This window comes from Mobula hypostoma, chromosome 11 (genome assembly GCF_963921235.1).
Source record: "Mobula hypostoma chromosome 11, sMobHyp1.1, whole genome shotgun sequence".
Lineage (NCBI taxonomy): Eukaryota > Metazoa > Chordata > Chondrichthyes > Myliobatiformes > Myliobatidae > Mobula > Mobula hypostoma.
The window spans coordinates 102,098,844-102,117,490 of NC_086107.1; the positions used below are offsets into that span (position 1 = coordinate 102,098,844).

Here is an 18,647-nt window from a genome sequence, read left to right on the forward strand (position 1 = left end):
AGTCTGACGGTATTCCTGAGTCTCTACTTGGGACCTGCGTGGCTGACAGTAGTGAAAACTGAGAGGAAGCTACTGGCACGATGAAGGAAGCCCTGAACATCACCAGAGATGGAGGACCTTCACTGTTGCCCTAAACACCAGCCGCACAATAGGCAGCCAGGCTAGACCTCATAGCTAAGGCATAGAGTTAGGATGATCCTAGGTGCAATCCCTAATACACACCACGATGAGGATTTTCCCTTCACCATAGTGGAGATAACTAGAGTATAGCTCCTGTTATGCCTGCTGGAAATGGCCATTTTAGACAACAAATGGTAACAGATCTGAGATTTACTGGTATTTAAATATCTTACTGTTATCCATGGTGAATGAAGCATCATATGTGGCACTCCAGTTAGGAAGAGGAGTTTTAGGCTCCTCATCTAAGAAAAGATGTGCTGGCATTGGAGAGGGTTCGGAGGATGATCCCAGGAATGAAAGTTATCATATGAGGAACGTTTCATGGCTCTGGGTCTGTTCTCGCTGAAATTTAGAGGAAGAGGGAGCATGTCGTAGAAACCTTTTGAGTGTCGAAAGGCCTAGACAGAGTAGATGTGGAAAGGATGCTACCCATGGTGGGGGACTCTAGGACAAGAACAGCCTCAGGATAGAGGGGCATCCATTTAAAACAGAGATGTGGAGAAATTTCTTTAGCCAGAGGGTGGTGAATTTGTGGAACTTATTACCACAGGCAACTGCAGAGGCCAAGTCTTTGAGTGTATTTAAGGCAGAGATTGATAGGTTCTCGAATGACCACGGCATCAAAGGTTACAGGAGTGGGACTGAGCAGGGGACAAAAGGATTCAGCCATGGTTGAATGGTGGAGCAGACCCGATGCGCCAAATGACATTATGTCCTATGATCCAAGAAAGGAAAATAAGAATAAAGCATGGGTGATAAATTGCACTTGGATGGTTTGGTTAAAGCAATTTTTCAAATGTAGAATGTGACTGGAGACGATCTTTACCAGAGAAGATCCATAATGGAAAAGATCCATATTGATATATGTAGAGAATCAATAAAAACAGATAAAAGCAGAATGGTCCATTCCTTTTATCCTTGCCCAATTTCTTGCTCCATGCAAATGTGCCCAGGATTCTGTTGTTCAGGCACTACTTCACAACACTGATCAAAAAGAATAAAGAGACTTGGAAGCAGACAATGCAGTTAGAAGCTGATACTGGAAACTGCATTTGATGCTCAGTGTCTTGTCCAATGGTCAAAGAGCCTGCCAATTTTCACTTCTTCATGCATGGTCCCCAATGAATGAAAGAAACAGTCACTACATTCCAACTACATTAAAACACAGAGCCAGGGAAGGAAACGTTGTCAGAACACTGTCCGAACATTTAACTGGTATTTAACAATTTGTGTGCAATTGCTATCAACCATGAACATTTCAACTGGTGATGTAACTAAAAAACCCATTACTATAAAGTGTTTTAGGATGTTGTGAGATTATAAAATATGATCTGTATAAATTTCAGTCCTTTTATTTACTAAAAGTAGTATCACTGGAAATGCACCTGCATTTCTTTAAAAGGGTCGAGAAGCAAGGGAGAAGCAGAGGTGTTTCAGCTCAGTGAACTAAAGGATGGAAAGGCAGTCTGTGGGGAGTATGAACAGCAACATCTACAGGCTGTGCAGAATGGTCAGCATATTCAATATGGTGACCAGTCGACCTATCCTGTGAAGCACAGGTAATTCTGCTATAACACGATAATTAAGTTCTTAAGAAAACTCGTGTTATAGCCAGTCTCTATTTGAGGTATGGAGATGGAGATGGAGAGGGAGAGGGAGAGGGTCAGTTGCTGTGAATTCTTTCATATGAACATAGAGGATCTTTCCTGGGACCAGCACACAGGTGTCATCAAAAAGGAAGGAAGAATAGTACCTCTTCTTTCTTACAAGTTTGTGTAGATTCAACATGTCATTAACACCTCTGTCAAATCTGTATAGATGCACAGTGGAGTCTACTAACTGGCTGCCTCATGGCCTAGTATGGAAATACCAATGCCTAGAAACGGAAAAGGCTACAGAAAGTGGTCGACATAGCCCAGCCCATCATAGACAAAGTCCTCCCCATCAGAGTACACTTACACGGAACACTGCCACAAAACAAAAAGCATCCAAGATGCCACCATCCAGGCCACGTCCTCTTCTCACCCCCACCTCCCGGTAGGAGGCACATACAGATTCCACCCACCAACTTCAGCAACAGTTATTACCCTACATCTATCAGTATCCTGAACCGGTGTGGATGATTTCATTCAGCGATACTCTGAATTGATTCTACGGCCTACACTCACTTTTAAGGAGTCTTTACAACTCGGGTTCTCAGTATTATTTAGATTTGCACAGTTTTTCTTCTTTTGCACATTGGTGTTTGTCAGTCTTTGTCCGTCTATTTATAGATTTTCAAAAAGTTCTTTCAGATTTCTTTTTTCCTGTAAATAGCTGCTAGAAAATGAATGTCAAAGTAGTATATTGCAACATACACATACTTTGATAATAAATTTACTTTGAACAGGCTGTAGTTGCCTTCAAAGCATATTTAAACTGGCCTCCCACATTGCACTATAACCAATGCAGTCCAAATACTGCTCCCTAAGTCATCACTATGTTATAACCAATTCACTGTGGAATTACTTATACTCAGACAGAATCAAGCAGCACTATTTATTTCTATATTTTATTGTTTTACACATCTTTCATTCCCCAAAATACCATGTAGGATTCACATTTGTTTCCACACAATTTTTTTTTAGTGTTTCCTACTACTGCCATGCAATAACTGCAACTTCCCACCACACACTCACCTGTGTGCTTTCCCTCTCCACTTGTAAGGCTGTGCAGAATCAGGGTTGATACTGATAGCTTTGTTACAATCCCTAATGGCTGCATTTGGCTTCTGCATTTTCACATATACACTGTAAAAGATAAAAAGTATGGCTTACAGTGTGGTTAGAAATAGAAATAAAACAGTGTAACCCATTAAAACAATATGATAATACTCAACAAAGAAAACTAGCTTAGTACCAAGATTACCTCCTGAATAATTAGTAGCTTTCCAACGTCAGACAAAATCTTCTGCACTAGAAGATCTTGTTCAATAGCTGAGGTCAATTTCTGAATTTGGGCATCTCAGGGAAGAGATCAGCACAAATATAATAACTGACCTCAGACACGGAGCAAGAGGGTGAAAGGAGGAAAAAGATACCCAATACCCAATGCCTGACTGCTATCTAGTGACCTCTACTGGAAAGAATTCGGTCAAGATCGGATCAATGTCAGAGCAAGTCTACAACGTTTATCAGATGAGAAGGAAGAAAAGTTAATGTTTAAAAGGTATTCAACAAACAAAATTCAAGAGAAGTTCCTCTCAGAACTCTGTACAATGTGTTAGTATGGCAAGTTAATTCAGTGCCTATTAATCTCCAATTGAACTTCAGCAAACAGTTGCACCTCTCACTATAAGACTGATGCAAAGGCAAAGCAAAAATTCCAAGGAAGAACATTATTCAGACTGATTGGCTCACAGAACTGTCAGACGTGAGGGTCTAGGTAGCTTCACCCATTTACAGATGACACAAGTACATTGATTGTCATGAGGCAAAGATGTCATGCAAGATCATGTGTACAGTTTATTTGATAGATGAGGAAACCACTCTGTAAGGAACATTCAACCTCTCAAAGTTTTAATAAGTTTTCCTTTAGAGATACATTAATGTATTGAACAACACTGAATTACAACCTTAATATCCATGCTTCTTCATTTCAGGTCCATTAATTCAACAAGATACCCACAGTCATCAAACATTTTACTGTTGGTATTTCGCAACAGATTGACAACAGGATGACATCACCAAAAACTTCCAAACTTATAAAGGACCTATTCCTTTTAAAAGGGGACTCGAAAATTTTACTGCATCTTTACTATGTTTAAAAGGGGCACTTCAAAGAAGGATGTTAATTTTCAGCAATTTACTCCAAAGATTCACAAAAGTGCAGAAGATATAATTTTTCACCAAAATTATTAACACAGATGTTCAATTTGCACACAACTCTCCCAAATAAGGTTGAGATTTACAAAAAGTACCCCATATTACAAAATTACTGTACACCTGGTGAACAGAAGCAAGAACTCAAGGCCCCCATCCTAAAGGGGGTAAAAAAAGAAATCCAAGATATGGGTAATGAATCACCTGTGGGTTGCCACTGGGGACAGATACATGTCCTAGTCCTTATTATTTCCCAAATCCAGTGGGCAAATATTGTGATCTATGCTTCTGACTTGTGTGTTTGAATACTAGGAGGCAATACCCCTAATGCTAATTGAACCTCACTGCAGCCAAAGTTGAATAACAAGACCTGAACCTAAACGCTAAAGAGTTTTCAAGCACATTTCCATCAACACTTTACCTGGCTCGCTTAGCATAAAGAATGGCCAGACGTGGGTTCAACTTAATAGCCTCTGTGAAGTATTCGACTGCCTTGTCAAGATTCCCTGTATTAAGGAAAACAAAACTTTAGACACCAAGGGCTGGTGTGGGATTTAGGAACAGAAGGAGGCAAGAAGTTTCCAGGTAGATTCAATTGCAGTCTGAGTAGATAGACGCAGACACTTACTAATTAACCAAAAACTTAGAGAATTAAAATACCAGACAACATAAGACAGTGGATTTGAAGGATTACTACAATATTAAAGTTAAGTAATTTTAAACATGGTAAAAAGATAACACTTCCAAAGTACTCCACCAATATGTTTAATATGTCAGCTCCCGAGACATATGGCCTTGCCATTAATCTCCTACAACCATCCATGATATTACTCTTATAATTTTAATTAGTCCATCACCGATCATGTTTTCAGCTGGCTAGATCTTCTCAAATTCCTTCTTTAAACTTTCACCTCCTCTCCCCACTTCAAAGTGTTCAATAAAACTACAGTGGTGCTAGAAAGTTTGTGAACCCTGTAGAATTTGCTCTATTTCCAGATAAATATGACCCAAAATGTTATCACATCTTCACACATCCCAAAACTAGATAAAGAGACCCCAATTAAATAAATAACACAAAAGACATAATACTTGCTCATTTATTTAATGAGAAGAATGATCCAAGATTACATGTATTTGTTGGAAAAATATGCAAACTTTTGCTTTCAGTAACTGGTGTGACCCCCTTGTACAGCAATAACTTCAACCAAATGTTACCAGTAACCATTGATCAGCCCTGCACATCAGCTTGGAGGAACGTTAGGCTATTCCTCCTTACAAAATTGCTTCAACACTGGGCTGTTGGTGGGCTTCCATGCATGAACTGCTCGCTTCAAGTCCTTCCATAACATTTCTATAGGATTACGGCCATTCCAAAACACAATTTTTCTTCTTTTTAAACCATCACTGTTGATTTACTCATCTTTCAGATCATTATCTTGTTGCATTACCCAATTTCTATTAAGCTTCAGATGATGGATTGCTACTGTAAAATGTCTTGATACAATTTTGATTTCATGGTTCTCTCAACGATTGCAAGCTGTCCAGGCTCTGAGACAGCAAAGCAGCACCAAACCATTATGCTTCTTCCACCATGCTTCACGGTTGGGATGAGGTTTTGGTGTTGGTGTGCAGTGCCCTTTTTCCTCCAAACATAGTAATGTGCATTTCTGCCAAAAAGTTCAACTTTTGTCTCTTCTGTCCACATTACACTGTCCCAGAAGCATTCTAGAACATCCAGGTGGTCTTTTGCAAACTTGAGACATGCAGCAACGTTTTTTTTTTGAGAGCAGTGGTTTCCTCCATGGTGTCCTTCCACGAACACCATTCTTGTTCAGTGTTTTTCCTATAGTGGACACATGGGCAGAGACTTTAGTAAGTTCTAGAGATTTCTGCAGGTCTTTTGATGTTATACCTCCTTCAGCATTGCATGTTGTGCTCCTGGTGTGATCTTTGCAGGACAACCACTCCTAGGGAGAGTAGCAACAGTATTAAGTTTCCCCCATTTTGTAGACAATTTCTCTTACTGTGGACTGATGAACACTCGGGTCTTTAGAAATACTTTTGTAGCCTTTTCCAGCTTCATGCATCTCTACAATTCTTCTTCTTCTAAGGTCCTCCGAAAGTAGTTTTGATCGAGGCATAATGCACATAAACATATCTTTCCTGAGAAAAGCACTCTGTCAGTAACCTGACTTAGTGTATCTTTTTTTTTAAATAGGGCAGGGCACCTCTACAACCCACACCTCCAATCTCATCTCATTGATTGAAACACCTGACTTCACACAGCTTTTGTAGAAAGTGTTACCCCAGAGGTTCATATACTTTTTCCAACAAATACATGTAATATTGGATCATTTTTCTCAATATAAATGGACAAGTAAAATGTTTTTGGGTTACTTATTTAATCCGGTTCTCTTTACCTAGTTCTAGGACTTGAGTTTTAGTTCTAGAGCTAAATCTAGAATGTATCTAGTTCTAGGACTTACGTTCTGATCATATTTATGCAGAAATAGAGGAAGTTCTACAGGGTTCACAAACTATACTTCTATCCATCATTTGGTCACCCACCATACCTTACAGCACTGTCATTTGTTAAAGGACCTTGGGATGTTTGGTAATAAATACAAATCTTACGCTGAATAAAAAGAAAATAAATCGTAAATTATCTGCTAGTAACATCTTAAGGAAGATTTTAAGAGACACGGAACTGGGATGTTTGACATTAAGCATTGCATTATAGTTTTATTTAAGATGAACCATTGACTTCCTTTATTCCAATTTTTCCAGCCAACTCTTCATCCACATAAACTGTTTTTAAGTTCACTAATTTAATTCAAATATTACAATGAATTCAAATCCGCACAAAATTTTGTTTATAGATCATACCACGATTATGAAAGGTACTGCCTGAAACAAAAACCAATACAAGATCATAAGACATGAATTTAAACCTGGACAGCAACCTTATATTTAGACTCCTCTCCTGGCGGAGAGCATATTCAGCTGTGATCAAGTTGACTCCAGATTTGTAAAGTGCTTTCTGGGCTTGGAGGAAAGGGGTTAGATCAGCTACTGAAATCATTAAATGGAGACTTAATTGTCACTCTTCCACCCAGTCCATATCACTTGGCTGAAACATCACAGTGTTCAAACTCCAGACACACTAATCACCATTTTAAAGATTCAGAAAGAGATCATTTTTAGATAATTGACTTGCTTAATTGTTAGATCAGACATTCATAGAATTTCACACAATTCATTTGTCTGACATGCCCATATGAAATATTCATATTATCAAATTCTTCACAAAAATCACAATCTTGAACAGAAAAGCCCTAACAGACCCATGATTCCTTGAATTATTTAATTAGTCGCACTGCTTTTCCATTTCACAGTAGTCAATTTTTTTTTTAAATGCGTTATTACCAAGGGAGATGGCTATTCATCTCACTGGGTACCTGCCCGATGCAATGGAATGATCCCATCAACCCCATTTCCCGATACCTATGCGACTTATTTTCTTATTTGCCCATCAACTCCCTTGGTACAAATTCAAGCAAGATAATAAAAAGCCTAAGGGGCAATTTACAGGAGTCAATTAACCACTCTGAAATCCAATAAGGAAAATCTTTCACACCAAGCATAGTTCAAACATGAAGCCAATGTGAATAGCATTAAATGGGCAAAAGGTTATACTAAAGTTTTGTTGACATAGTGTCACCAAGTCAAGGAAAATAGTGCTTCAATAACGACACAGACTAAATGTGCCAAGTCATATCAATATGATATTCATGTCAATACCTGTAATATGGATCAATTCTCACTCTCAGGTCCTCCATTTTGCTGAACAAAAACCCTGTCCATCAATAACTATTTGCCTTCTTTTGCACGTACCTTCACCCAAAGCATTAATAGCTTCTACTTTCTTCTCATTAGCCTGATCCATTAGTTCTTCAGTTACCTAAGAGAATAAAGTGTCAGAAAATGCTTAACTGTGTAATAATAGTTCCAAAAATTATATTAAAAAATATAAACAGAATACAGTGGAACACACACACACACACACACACACACACACACAATGTTGAAGGGTCTTGGTCTGAAACATCAACTGTTTACTCTTTTCCACAGAGGCTGCCTGGCCCGCTGAGATCCTCCAGCATTTTGTGTGTTGCTTTCTGCAGACTCTCTCATGTTGGTAAGAATACAGCAGATTCTGGTTAATTGGGAAACATCGGGACCAGTGCATTTTGACCTAATTAAAGGGCTGCCAGAATTAGCTGAAGTTTCATGAAAATAGTTAAACTAGTATAAAAAAAAAGACAAACTACTTTTAACCGAGTAATAAATTATGTATTTAAATGAAATACAGAACAAATTAGAACACTACCACTGCCACTACAGTACTATAACTGTATATTAGTTCCTAAAAGTTATCAACGAAGGAATTTATCCAGTACATTGCAGTGTTCTTTTGATTGACTGTAAGTGTCTAAAATCAGCGCAAACACTTGGTACAGATAACAGACTGCCTTCATACAATGCTTTAGGCAACTGCATCCTCCAAATATTCATTGTAACAGTCAAGATGATTACTGATATCTTCAGATTTTTCCATTATTCCTAACTTGCTGAAGTAGTGTAATCGTTTCATTTTCACTCCTAGCTGTTTCTTGCATCTCCAAACCTGAATGCTTGAAACCGTGGTGAGCAAAACAATTCTCAATTGTCTTACTGCATATTTCTCCCCAAACCTCAGTGCGTTTTGAAGACAAACACACACACACACTGAGGTTATTTAAAAACTGTTCGCTCTAAGCAAGGTCTAGTGTCTAATAGCCACCCAAATACATGCAACTGAAACTAGCTAGAAACTGTTTGACAAGTCTCCTGTCCCAAATAAGCAGCGTAGCATCCCAACGTATTTTCTTGATTAGTTTTTGTTTTTTAAAAATTGTCTCACAGCAATGGCTGCTGGATTAACTGATGGCCCAATTAACTAGAATCCATTGTATCTGTGACTGTCGCTCACAAAATTATGTACATATCCTCTACGACAAAGAATTTGGGACAGTCCTGGGAGGTTGCTGGTGCCCACGGAGCAATACATCAGGGAGAGTGAAGATTCTTTAAGACGGAAGAGTGATGGAGAATTGAAGGAAGAACAAAGAGTGGAGAGAGAAAAAAATAATTGGTACAGTTACTTGATAATGGATTCAATCTCAATGGATATCTCAATACAATGAGGGAGTTGTGCAATAATACTGATAACAAACCAATACATTATTTTGTATTTCATTACTTGTAATCCACACTCCGCCCCTATCATTATTTACAGCTGAAGGGACAAATTAGAGGTGTGACCTCAGTAAGCCACTAATGAAATGCTCAGAAATCTGGGTTAATGACTTCCACAAGAAAGATACATTTAGTGGTGCACCTGTAATTGCAAGCCACGAACACTTCATGACCCTCAATTCCATACTTACTCTGGAAGGAAAACATTCCAATCCCTCCCTCTATTCTCATGTTCTCTTTAGCTTCAGTATGAAGCCAAAATTTGAGATATCAGCAATTATCTAGACATGAATGGGTTAAAGAAAAAAAAAATCAGGGTTTTTCCTTTAGAAAAGCTGGTTTCATGTATCGTCTACCTTATACCCCCAGCACAAAGCAAATTTTTCTCTCGTGTCACCTCAGGAAGGATCTTTCAACCTTCATACCCAATAATACTTTGTACACAGCGTAGGAAGATTTCAATAGTCAGACTTCCTGCTAATAGGATATCAGTAGCTAAAATTTATCCAGTGTGTTTTTTTTAAATGTCAGAACACAGTGGGAAAGAAGATAAAAAGGGAAAAAAAAATGTTTACCTCAATAGTTTCATCTCCCATTTCATGAGGTTCTTCAGGGTCTGGTTCAATCACACCCTCATTATCAATCTCTGTGAAGAAACCACATCCACATGAAATACATCTGAAAAAACAACACTATACTGCAGGAAGCTGCTGTAATTTCACTCAAGAACTTTGATTTACTGCGTCCTGTGCTGATACACGTTACACCACTTCAAAGAACTGGCACCCAGCTGTAAAGATGTCCATACATCATTAACCTCCATATTCCATGGCCCATATAGAACATACAAAATCTAAAGCACATTACAGGCCCTTCGGCCCACAATGTTGTGCCGACCACATAACCTACTCTAGAAACTACCTAGAATTTCCCTGCCACATAGCCCTATTTTTCTAAGCTCCATGTACCTGTCTAAGAGTCTCTGAAAAGACCTTATTGTATCTGCCTCTACCACCTTGGCTGGCAGTACATTCCACACACCCACCACTCGGTGTGAAAAACTTACCCCTGACATCCCCGTTGTAGCTACTTTCAAGCACTTTAATACTATGCCTCCTCGTGTTGGCCATTTCAGCCCTGGGGAAAAAGCCTCTGGCTATCCACATGATCAATGCCTCTCATCATCTTATACACCTCTACCAGGTCACCACTCATCCTCCGTTGCTCCAAGGAGAAAAGGCCGAGTTCACTCAACCTATTCTGATAAGGCATGCTCTCCAATCCAGGCAACAAACTTGTAAATCTCCTCTGTGCACTTTCTATAGCATCCACATCCTTCCTGTAATGAGGTGACCAGAACTGAACACAGTACTCCATGTGGGGTCTAACTAAGGTCTTATACGGCTGTAACATTACGTCATAGCTCTTGAAATCAATCCCATGGTTGATGAAGGCAAATGCACCATACGCCTTAACAACACTGTCAACCTACACAGCAGCTTCGAGTGTCCAATGGACATGGACCCCAAGATCTCGCAGATCCTCCACACGGTCAAAAGTCTTACCTTTATTATTATATCCTGTCTTCAAATTTGACCTACCGAAATCAACCACTTTACACTTATCTGGGTTGAACTCCATCTGCCACTTCTCAGCCCAGTTCTGCATCTTATCGATGTCTTGATGCAACCTCTGACAACCCTCCAGACTATCCACAACACCCCCAACTTTTGTATCATCAAACTTACTAACCCACCCTTCTATTTCTTCATCCAGGTCATTTATAAAAATTGCAAAGAGGTGGGGTCCCAGAACAGATCCCTGTGGAACACCACTGATCACTGTCCTCCATGCAGAATGTGAACCATTTACAACCACCCTTTGCCTTCTGTGGTCAAACCAATTCTGGATTCACAAAGCAAGGTCTCCTTGGATCCCATGCCTCATTACCTTCTGAACGAACCTCACATGGGGAAACCTTCTCAAATGCCTTACTAAAATCCATATACACCACATCCACTGCTCTACCTTCATCATTGTGTTTTGTTACATCCTCAAAGAATTCAATCCGGTTCATAAGGCACGACCCGCCCCTGACAAAGCCATGCTGACTACCCCAATCAGATTATGTCTCTCCAAATGGTCATAAATCCTGCCTCTCAGGATCTTCTCCAACAACTTGCCCACCACTGAAGTAAGACTCACTGGTCTATAATTTGCTGGGTTATCTCTACGCCCTGTCTTGAGCAAGCGAACGTTTGCAACCTTCCAATCCTACGGTACTTCTCCCTTTCCTATTGATGATGCAAAGATCATCACCAGAGGCTCAGCAATCAGTGCCAGTTTACTAATCAATCCTATTTTCCCTGCAATCTAATTGTTCTCCAAGGTTCTACATACTACAATCAATTTCAAATGGCTAAGTACACCTATCAACTGACATGTCTTTGGGATATGGGAGGTATGTGAAATAGCGGGGGTGGGGAAGAGAGTTAAAAAAGAGGAACCCATGCGGTCACAGCAGGAATATGCAAACAGGTAACAAAGATTAGGATTGAACCAGAGTGGCTAGAGCTGAGGCCAACAGCTCCACTGGCTTCATGCACTATGCTGCCTCTAATAAATCTGTACAATTAGCTGACCACCTAACTACCTGCAGCGGAAGGGGAAGAAGAATTCAGAATGTATTAGAAATTTCTGAACTGATCTTGACCACAACAATTTTTTGCACTCACCAAGTTCACTCTCCTCACTTTCTGAAGCTGGCTCTGGAGATGAAGGTGGTGCTGCCTTCTCTTCTGTGTTGGTTTTCTGTAGAAATTCAAGTCATTTAGTTCTGTGCTGTTTACAACAACATCTATACCCACTTACACACACAAGAAACATCAATATCATTTTACAGCACACAGATTACTCTTTTCACACAATCAAATACTGATTTCCAGTTTAATACAAACTGTTTTATTTCTCTCCTTTTTGATGTTCTCCTCCACTACCTGAGAAATTCTGAATGGTAAGATTATGACTACTCATTCAACTACTTCTCCACCTTATCTCCTGTTCTCCTGCCCTCTAAGCTTAATTTTTCCACAGCTCAATACCCAGTCATTCCCCACTGCCCTGCTAAATTCCCACTTTTCTGTGGTCTCTCTCATTTTCCTTTGTAGCTTTAACTCATTAAAATGACAATAATTCTGTCCCTATTCATTTCACCTGTTGCCAAAACCTGCACCGATTTTAAATAATCCGATTTCACTATTCTAACTCTCCCATACTTATCATCCAATCTTGATAAATTTATCCCAGGTAACTGGACTCAATCTAAAGCAGCTACTGTCAATCTCCCATCAGACACTGCCTGACACGAACTCCTCCAGCAGTTTGGTTTTTGCACCAAATTCCAGCATATGCGGCATCTTGGTCTATTTATGCTATACAAAACCCTAATGCACACCAAGTCCTAGTCACTTACTCCACTTGTACTCACTCATCTAAAAGAAATTCAGTCTGGGTGGGCGTGCTCACTGGTTGACATGAACTGCCTAGGCCAACAGGCGTGTATCCATCCTGTATTGCCTACAACTCTAAACTGATGGTTGGTTAAGCAACACCTCCTTAAATCCCAAACATCTTTCTCTCTCCTGTATCCAAGCCCATTATTTGTCCTTTCCCTTCCTCTTCCCATTCTTTAAAACCTTCAATGGTAATGCATCTATTTTGCTAAAGCTACTGTGAAGTCCCATGAAACTTTTACTATTTAAAAAGGTATCTAGGTTATTGTCACCACCTTCACAATTGAATTAGTGACAATTTAATCAGTTCATGCAAAACGGCATCAGGGGAATCTTGAAGGTTCTTCTCAACTGACAATATTTTTATTACCATACTGACTTGCAACAAAGCACACTCCTACATGAAACCTCACCCTCCTGTGACACATGCAGTAGCCAGATTTCAAGTGCATGCTAATGATAAGCATCAGGATTATGTGACCTAGCTAACTGATCCTTGTCACACATGTGCACACTTCTAGCACAGACTCTTAAACTCTGACAAAAGCAGGGCACGAGTACAAGCCAATTTACTTTCTCTAGAGTTGAGAAGCCACGGTTACAGCTGGAATCAATAAGCTCATATTACTTCAGACATACTCTGCTGTTGAAGCTAGGAAGATAACGAGTATGACAAACCTTTATAAAATTATTGATCATCTTGCCTGGATGGGTATCACGCTACGGGAAGCATTTCATGGTCTTAGAGAGCCTGCAGAGTAGGATTTAGGACAGGTACTCGGGATGAGGGATTCGTGTGTCGTGCATGGAGATGCTAAGTTTTTTCTGAAGAAGCGGAGCACAGAATTGCTCAGATCTATCAAGTTTTTGATCTACAGAAACTTCGTATAATTGCATAAGCCACTTTGTGGGGAGAAATAAGAGTGATGATGGAAATGGATGCAATAATCATGCCCAAAAGGGAACTGCACATGCACTTGAAACCGGAAAAAATGCAGAGCTATGTGAAAGTATTTAATTGGACAGCTGCTTTAACAAAGATAACTGGCTGAAGAAGTTTCTTTTTTCCTGTGCTGTTTGATTGCGTGAAAACCATGGATTTTCCCGCTGTACCCAAAAACACTATTTTCCTTCTAGTTCTGAACAGATTTGGAGAAACTTACTTGCACAACCAACAACTTCTAGTGCAGAAGCCACAGATTATGCAGAAATACAAGTCAATGTACAAAAAACAACTATATAAACTATCACAGTTTAGCCCCTTGATAACTGCACTGCCCTTGGTAAGATTCATTGTGCCATCTAGGATACTACATCCATCATGGCAAAAAAAAGCAAATCAAATTTCACATTGCTTTTCTACCTTCCACTTAAATAGTAAAACGTCAACTGATTACACCAGGTTCAATTCACAACTGTTCCCCCTCCCTTGCCTCCACAGCACGAGAAACTGGTAAGAATTCTCAACAGTACCAAATGGCTCCCAAGAAAACAAAGGACCATCTATTTTCAAAACCTATCCTCCAACCTGATCAATGGTACAAAACCTCTTAGGAAAGAAAACCAGCTCTCCTAGCTTGGGAGAGAAAGCAAAAATTCTCCTGGAAGACACAGCCATTAGTTTCAACATTCACTGACTAAAATATCGGGTACCTTCGGTGACTCTGTGAATTCCGGATGTTCTGCCTGTGGGGGGATAGTTGCTCCCATACTGCAAAGAAAATGGGATAATATAATTCTTAAAACATCAAAAATGACACTAAGTGAGTGCAACATTGATACCATGCCTCACTTCATCCAAGGCTTTAGAAACACTAGCTTATGATGCCTGCTCCCCTTCACCACACTCCCACAACTGCAAATTAATAACCCAGTAAAATCATGTGGAATTAGCTCAATTTAATAGGATTATTTCATTTTATTATCTCAGCAATGTTTCTTAAAACAGATGTCTGCAATAATTATGAGAAGTTGGCATCTTTTATGTAAAACATCCAAAGATGCTTCATGGGACGGCCTCAGATAAAATAATTTGACAGAGACAACTAATACAGGATATGAGATGTCAGGAGTTAATCCCAGTGCTAGCTCACTAAAGACTGAGGCAATAGGTGTGATGAAGGACACTGGAGATGCATAAAAGTCACCTTGGGAATCTTTACTATGAGTAAAGACGACGTTAAATAAAAGCCAACATCAAACTGAAATGAAATAAAATCAAACTTTTATAGGCTGAAAGTTTAAAGGGAAAGAACTTGTAGGATTTGAAAATAAGGACAAGAAAGATCCAAGGTTCATCTATTCCCAGCCCACTGTAGGTCAAAATAAACAAACAGACGAAAATGAAAAAGAAGAATTGCATTTAAAACAATAACTTTCAGGACCTTAACTCTGCGATGAACTGTCTGAAGCCCAGCTGCGAAAGGAGGGGGTTGGGCATGGGGCTAGCAACATGGGAAGACAACAGCTACAAATATCCCTTGACAAACCTATTGACTTTCCACAGGCACTGTGAATAATGTTGATTTTCCTCCGTCTAGCCCAAGGACACAAGACCAACTGTAGTCTGCACAACGTCAGCCCAGCAGAAATTGACCAACGCTGCACAGGTGCAGCGTTTTTCTCAATTTTGTTCTATTTCTATCAATTCTAATTCAATTCCATTTGCCAACCTCCCACAAAAATATCAAGACTAACATTTTTGTTTCCAAATGCAGTTAAAGTTCACAATCGTAGAGCTAACATTCCAGGCAAATTCATGTTCCATTAAAATACTATCAGAAAGAGAAAGGAGGCATCTACCAGCTCTTCTGATCTGAAGAAAAAGGAGACATGCTGGGGAAGATACACAATAACCTAAAACGTTCTGCATGTTATAGAGTTCTAATGGAAGTCCCTACACAAGTGGTTCTACTGATTATATTTTAATCCATCATTTGTTCAGGATAGCATCGATACAAATCAGAGTAGAAGGCTACTGATCAGCATGGGAAAAAGACTGGAGAAATTGACTGCAAGGCAGAAGAACAGATCAAGATGAGATGCAGCCTTTTGGGAGGGGCAATGGGGATAATAGACAAAAATCAAGGAAAAAAAGATACATCTTTCATGACCTTAGCTCTGTCATGGACAGTCCCAACCCCGGCTGTGAAAGGAGGAGGGGTGGGCATGGGGCTAGCAACCCCATCTCGTGAAATCCCAGTGCTACAGAAACGCCAACAGAAGCTCCCTTTTTAATCTTTATCCACTGAAAGGGTAATTTACAGTAATAAGTTAACCTTGGTAAGTGGGAGAAAACTGAGGCATCTGGCAGACGCACATCTCAGTCACTGAGAGTGTCCACACTGACAGAATGAGATCAAGATGGAACATGAACCACCCTGCCACTTCTGAAAGTTATAATTCTAAAGGCAAATATAACAAACACAAGCAGATCACATGAACAGCAAAGTTGGTAATTGGATAATGTTACCAGCAATTGTGCAGTGAGAAGTTTTGCCTACCCAAGGCAGATGAGGCCTTGGTGTAACTTTTCATCCTAAAGGCAGCTGTTGCCAGAAAAGGTGTGGGAGGTGGGGTGAAGAATACGGTGACTAACCAATTAATCAATATAGACTGAAGAGTTGATGAAACCATTCTGCCCATTTCTGTGAATGCTTATCATACACAAGTTAGTATACAACCAATCAGCAACAATAGGAAGGGTCAAGAAAAAAGAAACGCATGCTAAACCCAACTGCTTAGATTCAGAATGGTAAAACTACCCCCAACTTCCAGCATTGGGGTCACGTATTAAAATTGTACAATGCACAAATTCTTAAAAATAAAAACAGGGTCTGTACAGAACTTTGTCAAAGCTACAAGCAATTTGACTTAACCAGTTTTCCCCCCATCCTTTATTAATCAACCAGCTGCCTTAATCCTGGAAATTTCATTGCATTCCCTTTCATCAATCTTCCTGTCTACCATTTTTAACAAATCTTTGCTAATCACTGTTTTGGGCTGTTCACTTCAATCTGTTAAAACTGTGTTAATTGCGTTAATTTTTTTTTCATCCACACTAATTAAAACCTTATTTTCATTATTGTTATCTTTTCCATCCAAATAAGTGCACTTTGACAAAATTACTCATTAACCGTAAGTCTGCCAGGCAACTGCTATTGATGGATGATATACTTAAATCTAACAGCACCTAATAACTGGACACCCAGCCAGTATATTAGTATCCACATTCCAATGGCATTACGGCTAAGCTACAGATGCAGACGATTAAATTTCACTAGGCATAAACCAGATTGAATAACATCTTGCAGTTAAATTCAGCGCAGCCAGATTACACATCAAAAAAAACCTATAATTGATTCTTCCATCTGATAAAACACACTAGTATAATTTAGTGGTGGAAAAGCATGAACGATGCGATTCTATTCGCTTTGAAATGAAAAGATCAAAGTACAGAAATATTGCATTTGACATGGGCTCAGTAATGAATTAGGTAAAGTAATAGCAGAGGAAATTGATCGCAGGACCATGGTTCGGGGCAAACAAAAATCAGCCACAGCTGATTGCAATAATTCTTCACTAGATACACATCAGAGGAGGAGAATCTACACTGACATGACCATTGTCCACAGCAGCCAGCATCATATGAACACGATGGACAGGTTAGGCTTGTATCCACTGGAGTTTAATGGGGTGGGACCTGACTGAAACATGCAAGGTGCTAAGCAATCCTGTCAATCTGGATGTGCAGAGCTTGTTTCAACTCGTAGGAGAATCTAGAATAAGGAATTTTATTAAAAATAAAGTAGCACCCATTTACTATAAAAGATGAAGCTCTTAAATACCTCAGAGGTCATGCAGTACTGTGAAAAAGTCTTAGACACACGTAAAAAAAATTCTGAAAAGTGGAGAAGCTTTCAAAAATAATGAAAAGTTTTTAAATTTCAAAAAAATTACCATAAAGAGCAGTAAATAGTGAAAAAACTAAATCAAATCAATATTTGGTGTGATCACCCTTTGCCTTTAAATCTGCATCAGTCTCTTAGGTGCACTGTCATGCATCTTGGAGAACTCGCTACAGTTCTGCAGATCTTGGCTGTCCTGTTTGCTCCTGCCTCTCTGAGTAATCCCAGACAGCCTCGATGATATTGAGATCAGGGCTCTGTGAAGACTATACCATCTGTATCATCAGAACTCCTCATCCTTCTTTTTACTGAAGATAGTTCTTTATTACCTTGACAGTGTGCTTGGGGTCATTGTACTGCCGAGGATTAAGTTGGGACTGGTCAGATGCCTCCCTGCTGACAAACACAAAATACTCTGCAGATGCCGGGGTCAAAGCAACACTCACAACATGCTGGAGGAACTCAGCAGGTCGGGCAGCATCCGTGGAAATGATGAGTCGACGTTTCAGGCCGGAACCCTTCGTCAGGACTGTAGGGGGAAGGGGCAGAGGCCCTATAAAGAAGGTGGGGGAGGGTGGGAAGGAGAAGACTGATAGGTTCCAGGTGAAAAACCAGTAATGGGAAAGATAAAGGGGTGGGGGAGGTGATAGGTAGGAAAGGTGAAGAAGGAATAGGGGAAAACATAATGGGTAGTAGAAGGAGGCAGAACCATGAGGGAGGTGATAGGCAGCTGGGGGAGGGGGCAGAGTGAAATAGGGATAAGGGAAGGGAGGGGAAGGAATTACCAGAAGTTGGAGAATTCTATGTTCATACCAAGGGGCTGGAGACTACCTAGATGGTATATGAGGTGTTGCTCCTCCAACCTGAGTTTAGCCTCATCATGGCAGTAG

General features: G+C 39.8%; 1 protein-coding gene across 1 annotated transcript in view; it reads right to left on the minus strand.

Annotated features, from left to right (window-relative positions):
- Positions 1-18,647, minus strand: part of st13 (ST13 Hsp70 interacting protein) — a 41,157-nt gene that overhangs the window by 13,773 nt on the left and 8,737 nt on the right. Inside the window, exons 2-7 of the mRNA XM_063062695.1 lie at positions 14,504-14,561; positions 12,074-12,149; positions 9,914-9,984; positions 7,935-8,001; positions 4,462-4,546; positions 2,859-2,969 (exon numbers count right to left, since the gene is read on the minus strand). Coding sequence (XP_062918765.1) covers positions 2,859-2,969; positions 4,462-4,546; positions 7,935-8,001; positions 9,914-9,984; positions 12,074-12,149; positions 14,504-14,561 — 468 coding nt within the window. The remainder of the gene's footprint in view (positions 1-2,858; positions 2,970-4,461; positions 4,547-7,934; positions 8,002-9,913; positions 9,985-12,073; positions 12,150-14,503; positions 14,562-18,647) is intronic.